This window comes from Odontesthes bonariensis, chromosome 10, assembly GCF_027942865.1.
Source record: "Odontesthes bonariensis isolate fOdoBon6 chromosome 10, fOdoBon6.hap1, whole genome shotgun sequence".
Lineage (NCBI taxonomy): Eukaryota > Metazoa > Chordata > Actinopteri > Atheriniformes > Atherinopsidae > Odontesthes > Odontesthes bonariensis.
The window spans coordinates 11569670-11590132 of record NC_134515.1 but is presented as its reverse complement, the minus strand read 5'-3'; the positions used below and the strand labels follow the sequence as shown (position 1 = coordinate 11590132).

Here is a 20463-nt window from a genome sequence, read left to right as displayed (position 1 = left end):
AAAACAAATTGAAGTAATCCTCCCTCCACCACCATGCTTGATAGTTGGTATGAGGTGTTTTTGCTGATATGCTGCATTTTGTTTTCTGCTGGTCTCGTGTGTCTTGTGGTTTGCTAAGATGAAACTTTTATAAGCTGTACTGTCTGCAACCCTTCAAAAGAAGCCCCACTTGTGCTGACACACATTATGCTGTCATGAACTTTAACATTTAACATGGGAACTGAGGCCTGTACAGTTTGAGATGATGTCAGAAGTTTTTCTGAGCATTACAAGCTGCACTACACTGAACTTGAAGTGAACTTGCTGGGACATCCACTCCGAGGAAGATTGACAACTTTCTGGAATGTAAATAATCATTCTCACTGAAGAATGATGGACACCTCATTGTCTGGAGATGGCCTTCTAAGATTAATGGGCAGCAAAGATTAATTATCTAAGATAATTGCTGTAGTAAATAATGAAATGTGTCATGTGTTGCTGTTCATCTGAGATTGTATTAACTTCATGTGATGGGAAAGCCAAGACACAACAGATACAGGTAAAGATGTAGTCAAACAGCTGATATCATATAAGTTCTTACTGAAATTCGCTGCCGTCAGGAACCAAACATGGAACACAGAGCAGCTAGTGTAAGAGTTGTAAAGGATCAACAACGCTTTGAAGAGTGATATTTTACAGATTTTATCCACATCATGACTGACTGAGTGACTTTGGCTGAGTCACAGTCTTTATGTCATTCATGGACATTAATATACTGTTCGTGTTTCAGGCAAAGAAAAAAAAAAAACTATTAATAGACAAATCAAAGTCATTCTTTTGAGAGCCTTAATTAAGAGAAACCTCAAGTGTTATCAGTGACCTCAATCCATTCAGACGTGCTGCTGACCAACGGCTTGAAAGAGCAAGTTAGAGAAAATAATAATGGGACCCCTTTATTCCCCTTTTTAGCAATTTCAGATATCCTACATTAGTCTTTAATATCTCAATGTTCACATTACTGGAGTATGAATTACTTAAAAGTGGCTTTCATGTAATTCCATTTAAGTTTGCCTGTACTCAGAAAAAAACTTGCACAGTGCTGTTGGAGCAGCTATTTCATCACTGCATTGGAAAAGTTTCACATAAAGCTTAAATCTGCAGTTAATGTGCAGCTTTTTTACCAACCTCATCATACATGGTGCACAAATTTGTAAGGATCCAACCTATGTTCAACAGAAATTGTGACACTTGATGAGAATTGCATCACTAAAAACAGAAGGTAAGAACAAAAAAGCTTAGAGTCATGACCAGGTTCACATTTGGAGCAGGTGCAAATGTGATCAAATAACTGTGTTGCTGTCTATTACAAACAGTTGAAATGACATGAAATAAATACATGAATGAATGAATAAATAAATACATATTTTGCTGCCCTAGAGGTTGTTTATTTTTTTACTAAAAACTCTGAAAAATTGTTTTATGTTTTGGCTCATCCTAGCAAAGGTCTTGGCCACAGCCGTTTCCAATCTCTGGAGGTAAAAAAAAAAAAAACATTCTAAAACTGATGATTCAACCACATTGAAAAGAATAATGAGTCATGATTCATACACCTATTTCCTGCATTCGTTGGTTAGCAGGCTCTGGAAAATAAATGGAACTGTGTTGGACCTGAACCAGGCTGAACTATAGAAGAAATCTGGGTCATGCATATCACCTCGTTAAAATGAGAACAGGCCATCCAGCTGACATTCAGACAGCGCCTGAGGCAGTTTGGAGCTTTACTGTGAACTGATGCAGAAGAGTGGATTCTGAAGGGAGAACTCACTCCAGTTAATCCGGGTACGTAAGATACTTGGAACCGGCTAACTTAACATTTATCCACATCTAGACCACATGTGGTTTGCCTAAGCTGGCTTAAGGACAGAACAATTTGATGACAACAACCACTGCAAAACATCCTGTAAAAAAATGTGCTGCCAGTTTCATATTAAACTGGGTTCACCATATACTTGTACAGCATGTACCAACAGACATAAGGTGTATCTCAATGCAACAAAGGAGGACACTGGCTACGTGCCGACATCATTGAAGTGAATGACTGTTGCAGTTTCTTAAATGTGGGAAAGTTCTGCTTTACTTTGTACAATCTTGTTAATACTTAAACCCCTACATTTCATGTTTCTTCTAAGAGTTTTTAGGTGTCTAATATTAAAAAGGAAAAACAATAAACATAATAGTTAGATGATACGAACATAAAATGTATCAAAGATACAATCATTGGCACAAGTCATTAAGATTTGTCAACAGCATCCAAACATTACTTGTGGCCACTGAAAAGCTCATCTTTAGCTTCAGCTCACCGGTTAGCTAGCAGTTTCTGCCACTTGTTTACTGCTGTTTTCAAGCTCTTCTCTGTTTGCAAGTGTCCTTTTTTGCAACAGTAGATTTCAGCCCTCTGAAGGTTTTAAATGGGATTTAGGTCATCTATTTAGGACTCATTGCTTGACAGTTTAAAACAGTCCAACTTTTAGTTTCAACTTCTTCTTTTGGTTGCTGAATGTCTCTTCTGTTCAATAGTCTGCTTTAAGACACAAGATTTATCATTCCTGAATAAATTCTACACCGAGAGTGCCAGAGGCAGCAAAGCCGTCCCACAGCATGATAGAACCGCCACCATGTTCTACTGTAGACATAATGTTGTTTTCCCTAGGAGCCTAATTATGCAATTTCAAAACTGATCAATGCGTTGTATTTCCAAAGAGCTCCATCTCCTTTGGCTTTCCAATGGTTCTGCCTTTTTGTACATTTCATTCAATAGTGGTATGCCAGTAGTCGTGTCATGTTTAGAATTCTAAATTTATTCTAAATTCAGGATTAAATTATGCCATCGTCAATCTAATATATTTGATAAAGACAAAATATGCAATTTCATTACATTCAGTAAATTCTCTGACATTTTACAAACTTAAATGTTTAACTGAGAAAATAATAATCAGATAAATCAATAACCAAAGTAAGAGGAACCTGCAGACCAAGTTGAATGGTAGGGGGAAAAATGAAGTAAAAAGGAGAAACACATCCTCTTTTTTCTGGTCCGTCTCTACTCTTACACTAGAAACAAAGCAATGGCTTAGAAAACGTATTCTTATATTATTTATTAAAAAGGGTCAATATATACTTTTGGACCTGAGTCTGTGACGCTGTTCGTGAGGTAGGCTTTAGGCTAAAAAAACATTGCTCTGCTTTAATATCGTTATATCAATAGGCAACTCTCAGCAAAGTTCGCTGTTAGCTTATCAGTATTAAAATGAACTGTGCTGGTTTATGAGCAAATGAATTCAAATGAAAAAAAGATCTACCTGACCACTGAGTTAATTGTAGGAAACAAGACTAATAAGGTCTTCCATTCTTGAGTCAAACTGGATTTAAGTAGTGCAAGGTTGTGCACACATTGTGACTGACAACAATGTAATTAGAATTTAAATTAGGATCAATTGTGCTGGGGAAGTGGCAGCATGGTACTCACGGCTGGGAATGTGCAGTTTCGTAACGTTCGAAAGCATGGCTGAGGTCGTGCTTGTTGTTCATGTAACACTGGGTGCACAGGTCGTAATCGAAACACACTTTACACTTCCATCGCATCCCCATGATACCATGCTTCTTGCAGCTGTCACAGATGATATTGGAGTGACGCACCCCTGGAGGAGAAGAAGAAGTGGTTATGTAGGTTTCTGTTTCTCTTTTTTAACCGATTGTTACAAAGAAATACTTTTTTTTTCTTTTTTTTACAACCTTCTACCTCAATAATTTATAGAGTTATAATATAATTATAAGTTTAAGTATGAAGCATAAGGTCACATAAGTCATAGAAACATTCATGGGATACATCTTTCCTGGTGTTGCTAATAAGAGTGGCTAATATCAAGAGACAGCAGAAAACTGAGGCAGAAACAGCACGACTACTGCCACCCCCCTTGGCTCCTCACCTCTCGTCTTCATTCACTCTATCAACTGAAGGGCAAGCTTCTCAGGCAGAAAAATGTTGCTCTAAGTGGAGCAAAATGCTAATGAGTCCTCCATTAATGTGTGTGTGTGTGTGTGTGTGTGTGTGTCATTCAAGTCCAAAATAGAGCTGGATGGTTGATGACAAGAGACTGTCTTAATTGTATCGTGCCTCCTCAAAATGGGCTTTAAGAGCCCTGACAGTAAGAAACGGGTACAAATATGCAAGAAGGCGAAAAAAAAGTGACAATCACAGTTAATGGAGACATGAGTGAGGAGCCTTTTCTTTTCATGCCTTTCATTTGGATTTCAAAAAAGAAAAACTAGATATGTTCAAACCAACATTCTTGTCAAAATGTATCATGTTTTGAAAATTAAACAAACTGACGACAATGAAGTAAGACTCGTTGGAGACCAAGGATGATGATGTCTAATCTAAATATGAGGCGTATAGCTCACGTTTGTGTTCTTTAACAGAAATGTTAATTTAATACATTTTTCACTAAATGTTCGTTTGGGGGCATGTCTTGAGTATAAAAACTGTGACATGTCAAAGCTTTGTCCCTCATTTTATCCTCAAAACATTATTGAACTTGTGCTCATTTGATTTAATTTGTTAAGCTGAGAAACAGTGTTGAAACTTTATCGAGAGCTTACCAATTTGAGCATTGTCGTAAAGCAGCAGGTCATAGGAACCCTGGTAGCCAGTACGGTAGTTGGTCCGTGTGCCGCTGTCCCATTGCACTACCACCGTCTTGTCCGGGGTAGTAGTGCTGCCCTGCCGCCCGATTTCCACCACAGTGCCCACATGCCCCTCACAATCATCTTGGTTCCCCCACTTCCAGTCCAGGCCACGCACCACACGCATGCCCACCTCCATGCTGCCTCTGTCGGGACCGGGCCTACAGGCTGAGGGCAGAGGCCGGAGCCTGGCAGCACTGTCTCTTCCGCTGCTGCTGCGCCTCCTGGGCTTCTGAGGTGCAGAGCCGGATCGCGGTCTCGACGGTATTGCCGGCAGAGATGGCACCAGGGTTGTTTCTGGGAACAGATCCGGGGTGACTGGAAGTAAGAGAGAATGAAAGTTCAATCAAAGCTGGGGGGAAAAGTCCAGCTGACACAGCAAGAAAAAAAAATAGGTATTAAACATTTAAAATATATTTGAAAGAGTCTTTTTAAGACAGAAATAAACAGGTGATCCGTTTTAGATCCATTCCACTACTTTTGAATAATGAAATTACACAACCTGTTGTTTCACGCAACCTGTGTGCATCTGATAGTGGCAGCTCAGGGAGATATTAAACAACAAGCCATATGTCTCATTAATTTCAGAGCAGTTTTTTTCTTGGCTAGAAGATCATTCACTGGAGGCCTTCCAGTGTGTCATGGCACACTTCTGGAGAGAGCAGCTGAACTCCACTGCTATGCCCTGCTGCGTTAATCAAGCCCTGACCTGACACAAACACACGCACAAACACTCGTACTTACATCTTTAAGAACTAGAGTTTGGCGTCACCACCCCCATTCTTACCCTAAACCCCAAAGATAAAACTTAACCAGTAACTACTGGATGCAAGATGTAAATATCAGGCAGAACAAAGACTTGCCGTTGGACATCCTTATTTTCAATCATATTTGAAATAATAGGAGCCGCCCCCCCTCAAAAAAGAAAAATAACACTAAGTAGAGTATTACACAAACATATGAGTTTTGCAACTTAATATATCAGCCTCAATATAAAAATGAGAAACAAAGTTAGTCTTATCACAAGGAAAGAGGAACCAGAACTCATATTTCAAACCTGTGAATGATTGCACCAGTGGTTTTAATGAACGCTGCTGAGAATCAGAGACAGGAACTAATACTTAAAGGAAGCAGTATGTGGAAGCTTCAGTCAGCAATATGGAAAGAATCTTCTGCTGAAGAGCATGATCATCTAATTACACTCATTAATCACATGGGACAGATCTGATATATTCTTTGATATTCTGCAGTAGTTTTGCATCTTATAGAACATATATGGACTGTATAACTAGAGCTTATAAACAGCAACCCACATTGTGACCATCCGTCTGCATTCAAGCTCATTTTCAAAAAAGGAAGTTTTGCTGGAATTAAACATATGGCATATAGGAAAACAAACAAAACACAGTAATTCAAAGAAGTTATGCATGCATCCTTATCATGCGCACTTCCCACTGTAAAGCCAGTATTCACACAGATCATCACACCAACGCAATCATTACCCAAGAAACTTTGGTAGCCGCAACAGAGAATAATTAAATAATCGTGTACAAAATGCTTTTATACAATTGAAAATTGTAAAGCCCTCAACAAATATGCTGACTGACTTCTGCTTTCCAGGAAGATGAAGAAGCAAACAGCCCAACTAGTAATGACAGCAGTAGATTAACCTGGTGCAATTAAATTAGCCATTTAATTGCACCACTGTCCTTGTCCCACATTCATGGTGGGGGAATCAAATTATTGGCTGAGGTACGTCTGACGCTGTGGATGGTTGGAAGAAAATGTTTAAGATATTCTGCTACTTCTAACTTCCTCTGTAAGACGTCATCATACATGAAAATATGGCTGAATTCACTGAGCAGATGTTGTCTTTATGTTACGTGAATGGTGTTTTTGTCAGATGACGCAGTGGTTGTAAAATCTGAATCTTATTAAAGCACAGCAAAACTCTGCAAATGCTCTAAGCGACCGTGACATGAAATGTAGTCTTAATTGGCTGATTTTTAATACAGTTACTGACACATATTGCCATCTGCCAAATGAAAGTGAAAGATGTGCGATGAGCAGCTTTACTGGGAAATCGGTTGTGTTAATACACTTACACTTTCAGTGTTTTTACAAAAGATGCAAAAAGATGTAGAGTGCCTAGGCCCATTTAAGTCTAGTTGAGAGTATACATGCAGGAGTGATTCGACTTCTAACTGTATTATCTGGGTGTGTTATTGAGAGCTTCGATTTCGTAAAATATCAGTGAGAATAATCTCTTAGCAAGCATTTTAGAAATCCAGTTTCGGTCTGACAGAAACAATGATTTCTTTGTGTTATGTACATATGGTGAGTGCGCCTGCAGTGTACCATCAGAGTAGAACTTGTTTTGGTACATCCACGGGAAAAATATTCAAGAACCACCTTGTAAGAATAACGTAAAAACATTCTTTGTTGATTTACACAACCATTCACTGGAGGAAAAAGGTAGGTCTGCCTTACAGCACTATCTTTATTGAAATAATTTTCAGCATGTTTGTTATCATCTCCACTAGTACTGAGGTACCAGAAGGTCAGGAGGATACTTCTCTGAATCAGCAGCCGTTCAACAGGGTCCCGCCAACAGTCACAATCACTACTATTGTGCGACATTTCTTTTATAATAAACCGTTCAGGAAGTCACTTAATAGTCTTTCTACTGAAATGAAGTGTCATCAGAACACCATATCTGACCTGTCAGATAATACACCATCTTCCAGTTAACAACCTTTGATTGAAATTATGATGAAGTTCATTCTGTGGACAGCGTGGACAGAGAAAATGTAGTAAAAGATCCACATATGCTAGCCTGGCAGGAAGCTGTCAACATTTGAAAGACACAAAACTCTGATTTAAAGTTTTCTCATATTTTTACAAATTTATTGGTAATCTTACAATCTTCATGGTTTTGATCTGTTTTTTCTTTGTTTTTCACCAAATATGCCTTTCAGTACCTAATCTAATAAGTGAGCCAGTAACATTGCAGAAAGCATTTAAGATTACACCTACACAGGTCATTTTGGTGTTGACGGCTTCTGCTTAAGCTTGAAAACATGTGGGATGTAGGGGATCAAAGAATAAACAGGATGCTTATCCTCAATTTTTTTTGTCCAAAATGACAGCTTTGCCTCTTTTCCACATTAAAATAATGTAACAGTCTAATATTACAGCATGTACACAGAGAAGGTGTCAAAGGCAGTGGTAGCTTACAAGAAACTCCCAGCACGTTGCACGTAGATGGATGTAGGGAAAGTGATGGGTGAAACTATTATTAAATCAGCTGCATTTTACCCACAAGTCTCCATCTTTAAATCCAGGGATAACCATTCATATCCAATCCTTTCAAGACACAGTAAAGCAGAGTGAGTAAAAAGCAGCAAACTATGAGCAGCATCATTTTGGGTTGAGAAACTGTTCTGGAGATGCCGACTGCAAAATTTAACCTACCACCTACATTTAAAACCTACACACACACATCCACCCACCCTGAACTCCACCCACTCTGCAGCTCCCTCGGTGTGTGTTCCAGCAGTGTGAACACTGATATCCTATCGTTATTAAATAGACCAGCGCTGACAAGTAGACATAACATGGGAGATTTCGTGGACGACTCTGCACACAGAAGCCTCTTTCCCACATCACCATTTCGCCCTGAGGGACATGATGTTTCTCCCTCAATAAAAACCTCAATTCACAAACTTACAATCCAGAAAGAGTGTGAATGCACAGATCATTTCAGCACTTGGAAAACATATTAAGTAAATGACAGCCTTCTTCTTGAACCCCACGTTACTTCTCAACGTTGACAAATGATCACGACCAGAAAGTCTTCCACCATTAGCAACTGTGGCGCAATTACAGTGAATATTAAAACTGCATCACTAACAGCAGTGAGTGATCAGCACAACAACTTTTTAATAAGTTTGTTTCATAAGAAAATGAGAGTAGCCTTATGTTAAAACATCCCAATATCCATAATGTCTACAATGTTCACCCGTTTTATCACATGAAACTGTAACGGTCTGAAAACCCTCAGAGTGAATGGTGCTCTCACTTTGGGAGCAAGGTTGCCATAAAAACAGCGCACACTAGAACTTTACATGTGACATTTAGTGTTCACTGTGAGTCAGCAAGAACAAAAGAGGACAAAAACAGTACTTCTTCTATTCACTTCTCATAAGATTCTGTATTTTAGCTAATGATCGAGGTGGCAAAAATATTGTTGATTTTGTCTAGACGTCTGGATAGAACAACAAGCAATCAGACAGGTCTACTGTCTGAAAAATATACAGTTTATGGTTAGCATGAAACTTGAAGTTTGGAAAAACTATAAAGACAAATTACATTATCTCACAGTTTCTATCATCACACTTCAACATGGTAGCTGTAGCCTGAGCTCTGTTGTTCCAGGGGTTCGCTCTTCAGTGTAAATTCCTTTGACATTTTTCCCCGTGTGTTTGTGGGCATGTGTGTGTGTGTGTGTGTGTGTGTGTGTGTGTGTGTGTGTAAGATGACCAGGCCACCTGTGCTGCTGAAATGTCACTGCCAATCTGCAACAGAGGGCTAAAACAGGCGGGATTACAGCTCTCTGCCTGCAATAACAGATGGGTTGGCTTCCATCATACACACTGCTGAGGGGCCAGTCTGTGAGGGCAACGTCGACCTCCTTCAAAAAAACAACTAAACAACCTTTTGGCCACAGCACAAATACACACTTAGCCGTAAACAAACACACACACTAAAAAAAAAATTCCCAGGGGTTTTAAGCAAGATTGATTTTAAAAGCTTGTTTTTAACTGTTACATGAAGTGCCTTTATGTACTTAACATCAAGATACGATGACAATTTTACTACAAATTAATTTAAAAATGGAAATTACTAAGAAAAAAAAGCATTCTGAACTAAATCCCTTGTAAAGAGGGGATTATTCTGTTGCTGGGAGGTATTTCTGTCAGTATTCACATTTGTGTCTATTGTGCCATTTTTTTACAAAGTTGTACCGTGTTAAAATATAATCTTAAAATTTGAAAAAAGTTTCAGTAATTGTTCCAGTTCAAAGATAAAAAAAAAAAAAAAAGCTGGTCCAAAAATTGCTGCATTTGCTTTTTGGGGGTTTTTTTTGTCTGTTTGTTTGGTTTTGCGCGTGCGCGTGCGCGTGCGCGTGCGCGTGCGCGTGCGCGTGCGTGCGTGAGAGAGAGACCAAGGGAAACTCAGTGTAAAAATGTAAAATCGGACTGGTGGACTAAACACTGCCATATAAAGCGCTGTGATGGGGCTGTGATCCCACCAGCCTCACGGGGACAGAACAGTCAAGAAATGTGGGGTCAAGTCCGTGGATCTGTGAGAGCAAACAGTGATGAATGCACATCCAACAGATACAGGACAGAAAGACAGTGCGTGACTATAGAATCGTTATGGCAACGACAAGTTAAACATAGGCAGAGATGAATAAGTTTCCCACGAGCAGGCTCATAAGATGACGAACTACCCTCCGACACTGACGGCCGCTGCTCATCTGTAGTTATTTACCCAAGTTGACAGTTTTACCCTCTGATGATGATCCCTTCAGAATGAAAAAAAAAAGTAATAATCAGGAGTATTGTTATGGGCAGACCCAGTGCCATTAGATATATGCTACGTGCGAAACAGTAAAGACTTAGCTGAATGCCATCTGACACGTGGTTTAAGAGGCTTACATCATCATTTCTGATAACGGGACTTTTTCTCTTGTTTCCAGCATCATTCTAAGTCAACAGAAATACTTAGCAATGTGCTATATTCCAACACAACTTCAATATATCAGCCGTAATATGAGAAAAAGCCAGCTGAAACAGGCTCATGTCAAACACATCTGGTGTCCGGAGGCAATTCGGGAAAAATCAATTAGGTCCCTGAGTAAATAATTCATGTTCATAAATTTCTTTAGCACGGGTGTCAAATTAGTACTGTATACACAAAGCAGATATATGCACTAGAGCCATTTTAAGAGTGGAATGTGAAAAATGAGTGTCATACTCGTGTCATTACATGACCGTTTGAAACAAATTCAAAGTGCACTCCACTGACAACTTCAAATATTTGTCCTGTCTCTATTGACTGTAAGCATTCTTTCAGAGCTTAATCACAGCAACAAAAGACTTAAGACTTAATACTCACAGAATAGTTAATATCAGTAAGCATAATCCCAGAGGCTTTAAAGCACACACTGACAAGCATCCACACTTCCCTCGAAACACTCAGAGCATATTTAATGGGATTATCATATTGCATCACTGTGGATTATTATACTCACTCCCCATGATCTTCAGTCCACTATTGAACATGCCAGCAGCTGTTTTCCAGTTTGCTGTCACACAACAAGCTAAGTAATGCTACTATCCCCAGTCGACCAGCAGGAACATGTGAAACCGCCAGCGCTCCGAACAGTCACACAACTAACAAGGGGAGTGGACCCTTTTTGGAACAATCTTGGTATTTGGTTAGCTGTGAACTTTGATCTTTGCTTTAGAACATACTGTTTTTCTTTCTTTCTGGTAGTTTTTTTTTTTTTTTTTGGTCTGACAGATGTTACTCAAGGACTGTACATGGCTGAGGTCTTATCTGGGGGGGGTGACACTGACTGACTGAGCAAGATAAACAATGGAACAGCGCTGATCCTTAAAAAAGAATTGTGTTTCAGGTTAATATGTTACTTTGAATAATAATGGGCATTGTCATGTCAGATTGGAGAGGCTTTGATCAGGTCTTGAGTTAAAGGTTAGTATCTTGTAAAAGGAGTATGATTCACCCAAATCTATGCGCAGACAACTCTATCAGACTCTGTCTATACAATAAGCCCGGGCTTAAGTAAAACATCATTTGGAAAAGGTGATATGGAGTCACATGTTGCTACATGTTCGTTACGCTTCAGGTTTGCAGTAACCACACTTATCTGGGCTGTACTTGGATCTTTTCATTCAATGCTTGAAAGATTAAAATAAATACAGTCATCAATCATTTTATACAGGATCTTACTTTTACGATAGAATGAAATATCAAGCACAAAATCTTGCGACAGCTTCTTACAATACCTCTAACTTGGGCACTAATACACTGTGATTTATCTACCTAAAATCAAGAATTCAAATGCTAAACTAACCTGTAGAGTTTTGGCTTCATGTACAAACACTACTTTGACTGAGTGTCTGCAGGTCAGGACATATCTTTTTGTCAGTCTGATCATCACCATTTTTTTTTTTCTACACAGAGGACTGGATACGCCTGATGCCTTATCTGATTGAAAAACAACAAAAAAAAATAATAATACATACTCGTTGGGTAAGTAACAGAAACCATTTACAAATTAACAATACTCCTCTAGTTTCAGGTAAAAACATTATGTAGCCAGTGTCCAAATGCTCAGGGCCCAACGCAGGCAAATGAATTGTGGTAGTAAAAAAAATTCTGAACTTTGATAAAATAAATTGTGATATGGGAAAGCTTTGATAATTCCTTGTGTTGCTACTTTCATGCGAATCAGCTTGATTCACTTCAAGTAAAACATGTCAAACTACAAAAGTTGCTGTACGTTATAGTCTCATTGCACTAACTTCCCTGAAACATGTCAATTTAACCTGATCTAGGCCAAGTATCTAATGCTGTGAGAGTCACCTCTTTGAATAAACTGAAATACCTCTAAACTTAGAGTTCAGCCCACTGCAATTCAGCTACCTGCAGTCAAGAATCTGCACACTCAAATGCTAAACAACAAGCACAACTTTTACAACACAAACTGACTACCTGGATGCAGTTTCTGCAGGTAGAGACAGGGAATACGTTGGGTTTTTTTTTTTTGCCTATTTTATCATCATGGGTCTGCTACACAAACAGTGACAAAAGCAGCCAAGGCAAACAGATATCTGCTTGCTTAGCATGTCTTCTAGCTTTACTACAGACTGCACTGACATGTGACACATTTGTAGTAGCTTGGTCATGGACCCATACCAGCAGCACGCTTGTTGCCTTTGCGCTTTATCGTCCTACCTTTCTGGAAAGAACAAAAATCTGCATCATCAACTCTGAAATTCTATTCTCATTTCTTTTGAAAAGATTCAAACTGACTAGAATTAAATCCATTGCCGCATATAGATATAAGAACAGCAGCATCACATATATTAAAGGCCAGCATCACCTCCAACGGACAAGGTTGAAACTGCCATCTATTCATAAATAAAGCACTTCTTGGTTTACCTGTCGGTATTGGGATGTGCAGCAGGGTGAACAGAGACCGCGAACAGGAGAGTAAGGAAGCAGCTCCGATGTCCCGCTACATAAATGTATCACATGTGGAAAAAATAAGCTACCGGCGGTCCGACCAGCATCAAGGGAGATTTTTACAAAATCGTTAAATGAAAATAAAATGTATTAAAAAAACAGACAAGCCTCTTCAGGACTGAAGCCTTGTTGTGAAGCTTTCCCTGAATGAACCGGCCATGGAGGAGGAGATACGGGGGGCGGAGGAGTGCAACAGCCAGGCCAGCATTCCAGGGATGTGATATACAGTTGCGAGTGTTCTTACAGAAACAGCATCCTGCTGCATAGACAAACAGGTTGACGGTAGAGGATCAGAGCAGGAGGAGGAAGAAGGAAGACAGCTTTGCTGCTGGAGGATGCAGCCAGCATTTAGTCCTTTGTGCGTTGTGTCAGCAAGGATTACCACCGTGACGGAGGAGGAGATGAGAGGGAGGAGAATGGCCAGAAAGAGTGGCTGCCCGACGAGCGCTGCATTCAGCTTGACGTTCCCTTGCTTTCGTATAAAAACAAGCCAGTGGGCTTTGCTCTGGGCAGGCTTCCTCTGATGCTATATTCCATCACTGGGGGCTTTGAGCATCAGTAACACGGGTGTGAAGTAGACACTCTGTCTTTACAGAGCAATATGTACAAACACATGCGCATCAAGCCCTGCATGAGGATGTACAGCCCTCTTCCTTTCATAGCCCGTGGGGACACCATTCGCCCTACTGCCAATGAGCAGACAAGCAGAAGACAGAGGGGAGGGGGGAGGGGCATACATTTTAGGGGGCAGGGTCTGGACGTTTCTTGGTTGTTGTTTTTTTTTTTTTTGGTTGGGGAGGGAGCTCATTTGGGTGAAAAAAAAAAAGGGGTGGGGTTGGAAATGATTTTGATGAATGGACAGCTGCCACAGTCCTCATTTTCAGCTGTAAACTGGTTTGTGTCACCGCTGCTGCTTTTAGGTGAGGCAGCTCACAATCTCTTCCAGGCTCACTCAGAAAACAAAGATCAGAGAGGTTGTGTGTGTGTGTGTGTGTGTGTTTCCCAAAAGCTTTCCTAGCCTTGAACAATTCTCTTAAATGTGGCCACAGCTGTGAGAGACGTCGACAATATGGTTCCAAAACCAGCCAAAATGGCATTCTGCTGATAGTGGCGTACACACATGAATGTACAGCTGGTATTGGCGGGGCATGAATAACCAGTGAATGAATGGATGCTTAGGAAGTGGTTGAGACACAAGCTTATAATGAAGTTGATTACGCCACTGCCATCTAGTAAACAAAGCCTCTGCTGTCCACGTAACAGACGTGTTGGTCGTGAACATACAAAAGGAGGCATTCATTTGCACAACTCCTCTTCAAATAGACATTAATGCAGCACAAAATGCACACAAATATTCAATCAAACATTAGTCATCACAGTGGGAAGATAGATAGATACTGGGATATAGCTCCAAGGTGTGTCTGATCAAAAAAAAAAAAATTCCAGCACATATAAGTAAAGCTTTATTTAGAGCCATGATGTATTACAAAAAGAAAAAAAGTGGCAGGAAACTTATTTAGCTCTGAAAACTCAAATCATTGAGTCAAAGATTCAGCAGGTGAGCCTTACTACTTGGGACAAATCCATACTATTAATGCCTTGTGAAATATCATCTATAACCGTGAAAACGCACCATTCTTTCCGTCACATACATACTATAAATATTCTTTATGCTTTACAAAATTTATGGAAAAGCAATATGGATTTTGAAATGGAAACTGCTGTCATCAGTACCAAAGTATTTCACAGAGATCAGAGATGCTCATACAGCCTGTCAAACTGCATGACTATGTAATGCTGTCTCTCTCACAAGAGCGTGACATTTTTGCAGCTCAAACTGTCCTCCTTTAAACCAGGAACACGTTGGACAACTCTTTATTCTCGGCTGGTAGGAAGAAAAATTGACAGTGTCTTTTAGAAGGTAATGGTTGTTTGTATTTTTCTGATAATGACGTGCAATAAGTTGAGAGTGAGAGTTTTTGGCAGAACTGGACACGTGACAATTCAATGCACCTCGGACTGATATAAAAAAGATAATAAATGCTGTTTTATCTGCTTTAATAAGACAGACACAACCATTAAAGTCAAAACTGTTAGCCCATTTTTAATGTCATTCATCCATCAATTTTCTGACAGATCACAGTGGCAGCAGGCAAAGCAAGGAGTTTGGATGTCCCTTTGCACACATTATCTAGTTCCTCTCCAGCCAGAGGATATAGAATCTCCAGCAGGGTCTGGGTCATCCCAGTATGTCCCACTAGTTAAAAAAACAAAATGAGATGAGATGTTCAAACATATGGCTCCTGGCAACTCTAAGGAGCAATTGCTCTACTCGTGACCTCTTCTCCTGTCTATAAACACTCAGTGAGCCCATCCACCCCTTGGAAAAAAAGTAACTATAGCCAGCTGTATTCCCAAACTCATTATTTCAGTCTACTAAAAGCTTACTAGAACTTCTTTACCTGAAGCAGCAGTTCATTCTGGTTTTACTCCCAAACCCTGAAGGATCAACAACATCTTTTGGAAAAACACAAAGGTCTCAAACTCTGAGAAGCGCCACTTTAAAGTACTGTAGAGGTTTGCTCATCCCATGTCATGCTGGCATCTGCGTTGCTGGAGGCAACCGCAGCTAGAAGGGTCTGTTAACCCATAAAGACCAGATATGTACTTGTAAGTCTTTTCAGGCTTTCAGGCACATGCTCACTTTCAAGACTTTAAATACTGATGAACATCGGGGCGTGGTCAATAATTTCAAACAAAGAAGTTAAAAGTAAAATCTTCCAAATGTTTTTACGTTTCTCAGCCAGACAAATAGCGATACAGATGTCCCGATGAGGGCGGTGTACATGCTCAAATTGAGCTGAGCAGAGCAGAGTTGGGTGCAATGCAACCTGAAGAGGAATTATATTTCTTTTGTCAGTAATTCTGCTTTAAGCTAAATAAATCCAACAATGTGGTTTGTGAAAACTGTGCTAACAGCAGCTATTATCCACCTTTACGTGTCAATATCACACCAGTCTGAAAGCCACAAATGTCTGCTTCTTTTAAAGTTTTGTTAGTTTAAGCCGTTTTTTTTTTAACCAGCAACAACAAACACTGCCCCACCCCATTTAAAAATGTGGAGTAATTCCATTTACCTTTTTTTTCCCCCCCTTTTCTTATCAAAGGGGAACCAATTGATCAAGTAGCCTATATGTCACTACTCTACCAGCTTTTTACATGGTGGAAACCAACAAGAGCAGCTTCACAATATAGGACACAGCAGATGATTGAAACTTGAAACAAAGTAGGTGTGGCTGAGGACAATTCCAACTATGACCATTTGCAGCTCCTGTATGTGGCAGCTGCATCTCCGCTTCATCACCACCACCAACCAGAAAACTACAGCTGTACATTATAATGTTGTAATACTTGCACATGTCGGTTAATCTAAAACAGTCACAGTAAATCCTGTCAAGTCGAGGCACTTCTTTCTCAGCCATCGCTCCAATCAATAATGAAAACGACTTACCTCGTTTATGAATCTGTTTTTACGACTTTAAGTGGCATGAGAGTGCATGTTCCAATAATACAACACAATGAAAAGCACGCACATACAAGCTGGACGAGGTTGACCTGTTACAGCCCGTTTTTACCAGGAAAGACAATGTGACACCTTTGCCATTATTCTAAATACAGTGACAGTTGCAAGACGTGAAATCCTCTTTAACGACTGTTGGACTGACTAAAACACAACAGTTCAAAATGCATTTCTATTTAAAGCGTTAATGTCAGTTTCTAAAATTAACAACTGACGTTAGCTGTCAGTACAAGCAGCTTCCTATCAACCTCTAATATATATATCGCTATTTTTGATTATGAGGTATTGAGAATACAATTAACTGAAAGCCTTTCTTGATTTTTTTTTTTTTTACAGCTGCTGCTTGGTACACTTCATGTCAAGAGATATTTGATCAGCCATATGCTGTAACATCTATTCCTTTTGGTAAACTGTGTACAGTACACTGCGTGGCTTTATATGGATGGCAGGACTGTACGTAGCACTAGCTTGTCTAACGTTGACGCTAGCTAGCTAACCACTGTTTGGCCAACCTGCACTGGTATTAAAACTTAATTAAAGCTACTTACCAGGTCTTTGTCAAGAATATCTACTTTGTGGTCAAATAAAAATCCATGTCGCTGTCTACTACCAACGTTGACATGGTTTGTTTTGGGACAAATAAGTATTTACTTGACTGAAAGGTTTTGCTGCACACAGCCATGACAACACGCCCATGCATTGCGTCACTACCAATGCTACCTTCACGCGCTCCTCGTAATGAACAAAACAAATCATGACACGGTCTCAAATAATCATCAACCAGGTTAACTAATAACTAATATTTTTGTGACACGTGCATTGTTCATTTTAATACATACATGGAAAGAAACCATTGGACAAAAGAAGACCATAAAAAATATTTAGTTCATAACCATATCAAAGGGGTAATCTGAGTAATGTTCAATAATAATTATTAATAATAATAATTAATAAACCATGAATAGTGGTGGGGGAGAAAAAAAAGAAGTCAAACTGGTCAATTATTAGAGTCAAGGGTGCTAAATGACTAATGCTGAATTATAAACATAACCTGAATAGATATATATGAATGGTTGAAATAGACAGAGGACAAAACAAAAAAGATTAGGACATGTCAAATAGATAAACAAAACTGCAAAAAAGGTAGAAGTATATGCAAGGCAAAGCATCTTTATTTATATAGCGCATTTCATACCACAGGCAACTCAATGTGCTTTACATAAAGACAAGGCATTTAAAAGATAAAAATTAAAACACGGTTAAGTTAATCAAAGAAGAGGGGGGAAATTAAGAATATAGGAAAATAATCATTCATTCATTCATTTAAAAGTGAAGAGTGCAGATAAAATACTTTCAGGTGTCATATGCACAGCTAAACAGAACTGTTTTCAGCCTGGATTTAAACATTGTCAGAGTTGAGGCCTGTCTCACATCTTCTGGAAGACTGTTCCAGATTTTAGGAGCATCAAACTGAAACGCAGCTTCACCTTGTTTCGTCCTGACTCTGTATGTATATATGTGACAATGTCTCCAAATATTTTAGTAGTATGCTTGGTCTTTGTGTCTTGGTGGTCATGAGACCTTCAAAAGGTCAGCAACAGTCAGCTTTTCTCTATCTTATGCTGGATAGGTGCCCTTATTTTTTCTTATTTCACGTGATCTTAATTAGATGCAGGAATTGCATTCGTTTCTGACTGCAATGACCTCACATTATCATTGGCATGGCTGTGTTTTATTTTAAAATGGGGAGGGGGGCCCTCCCTCTGTAGGGTTTGCTTACAGAAGGAGGTCAGATGCCCAATTAAAGCACTGGAGTCTAAATGTACTCAAACAGTGTCACTAATATATCAAAGATATCAGATAAGGTTCTCAAAAAAGTGAAACAAACAAATACGCCACAGATAAACAGCTGGGTACTCTACTAATAGCATCAAAAAAACACATCGAATACAAAAATACTATGATATTTTTTGATCATCTGGCTTCTGTCGGTTCCTGCTGCTTTTTAGTAAAATAAGTTTTTACTTTAAGGCTTTTAAGGAGGCACCATATGGCAATTGTTCTCATAAAAAATACATGTCACCCAAATACAGACTTTTGACCTTTGAAATCATGCTGTGTACATATGATCAAACATCACACCCAACAGCTGAACTACAAAATGTGTTCCCACAGACAGGGCATTTAATAATGACCACACAAACATGTGACAGCTGCCTGTGTGTGTTGCTCTAACAGCTGTTCAACACTGCCACCTGCTGACAAATGCGCAGATTCTTCTGTTTTTGCCAGTTGCTAAATTTGCCCTTCAACTGAAACTGAGACGATGATTTTAACTGAAAAGAGTAACCGTTTATCCTCTATGATTATGCACTTCTTCACCCATGTTGTCTTGAGTCCAAAACAGTGTTCTTCATATGAATTTAAACTGCAAGACACGTTCCTTTTAATCACACAAGGGGTTGTTCTTGATGTGTGGTGCTTTAGGTTTAGTTTATTCGAGCAGGGTTTGTTTGCAGAACATTTTGTGCTTTCAGCCGAAAAATGTTACACTGTGATAATAGGTACAAAAGGTCAGGGACACTGGCTTGAAGGCTTCCCTTGAATGTGAACATGTCCAGTCCTATGGACATGTGTCCAGTCAGTGCCAGTTTTGAATAGTATTGTGCTGAAGTCTTAAGCCACTCCTTATTCATTCACGTGTTGCTAAGGAAAATGGCAAGTAACTGGTCTGAGCACCTTTATTTTTCAACACTGTCTAAACCCTCTTAGACAAGCTTTCTTGTGATTTCTTTCAGTAGTCTTCTGGAATAGTTCTCCAGGCTTCTTGAAGGACATTTCAAATCTCTTCTTTGGCTGCCTTTTTTTTCCGTTCTCTGTCAAGATGATCCCACACTGCTTCAATGAAGTTGAGGTCCGGGCTCTGGAAAGGATTCATCCCTCCATCAGACCTGTTGTCGCTTATTTTCAGCCCACTTCTTGTGTCATTTGGCACAGCTCAGCCTTTTCTCCCTGTTTCCCTTCCTTAAGAATGGCTTCTTGACAGCCACCCTTCCATGGAGCCCATTTCTGATGAGGCTTCAGTGAACAGTCGCTTTCTTAAATACATCACTTTCAGATACTGTGTGTCAGCTGCAGAAAGTTTTTCAGGAAACACTGCACATCATGCTGAGATATGCCACAGTTCCAGCTAATAGCTCTTTGGGTGTCAATTTGTGGCAAAAATACTATTTTCATGTCTGTCAAACTGTTATCTTCAGCATTTTTTTGTGTGTGTGGCAACTGAAGAAATTACAAGTGGTTGCTGGTGACAAAGTGCTTCTTTGATATGTTGTCTATTATGTGTAAACACAACACTGGTTTGTCCCTCACATTAAGGTGCCTTCTGTTCCTCAAATGACTCATAGGTCAGTGTTACGTGGTTTCACAGAAAATAAAAAATAATGAAATAAAAAAAGGTACCTCCAAAAAGGGTCAGGTACACGGTGTTGGAAACATTCCTGAGATTTTGGTCCAGCTTGGCACGATAGCATCACGCAGTTGATGCAGATATGTCGGCTGCACATCTATGAAGCCAATCTCCCGTTCCACCACATCCCAAAGCTGCTCTATTGGATTGAGATCTGGTGACTGTGGAGGCCATTGGTGTGTTGCTGCCTTTCTTGGCCAGGTCATCCTTGTGAAAGAGGTCTTGATCTCAATGTGTCTTTTATCTGGTTAAATAAAGGTTTAATAAAAAAAATAAATAAAAAGTTTACTCATTTTCATGTTCAAGAAACCAGTTTGAGATATGAGCTTTGTGACATGGCGCATTAACCTGC

General features: G+C 39.5%; 1 protein-coding gene across 2 annotated transcripts in view; it reads right to left on the bottom strand.

Moving 5' to 3' along the window:
- The window catches only part of mib2 (MIB E3 ubiquitin protein ligase 2), a 38118-nt gene extending 25067 nt beyond the window's left edge, over positions 1-13051 (bottom strand). The window contains exons 1-3 of one of the 2 annotated variants that reach the window (XM_075476268.1): positions 12979-13051; positions 4639-5040; positions 3506-3677 (exon numbers count right to left, since the gene is read on the bottom strand). In XM_075476268.1, the coding sequence (XP_075332383.1) occupies positions 3506-3677; positions 4639-4861 (395 nt within the window). In that variant the 5' untranslated portion in view covers positions 4862-5040; positions 12979-13051. Of the gene's footprint in view, positions 1-3505; positions 3678-4638; positions 5041-11041; positions 11153-12978 lie in introns of those variants that run through there. The other variant, XM_075476267.1, reaches the window with a different exon arrangement.
- Positions 13052-20463: the final 7412 nt, after the last annotated feature.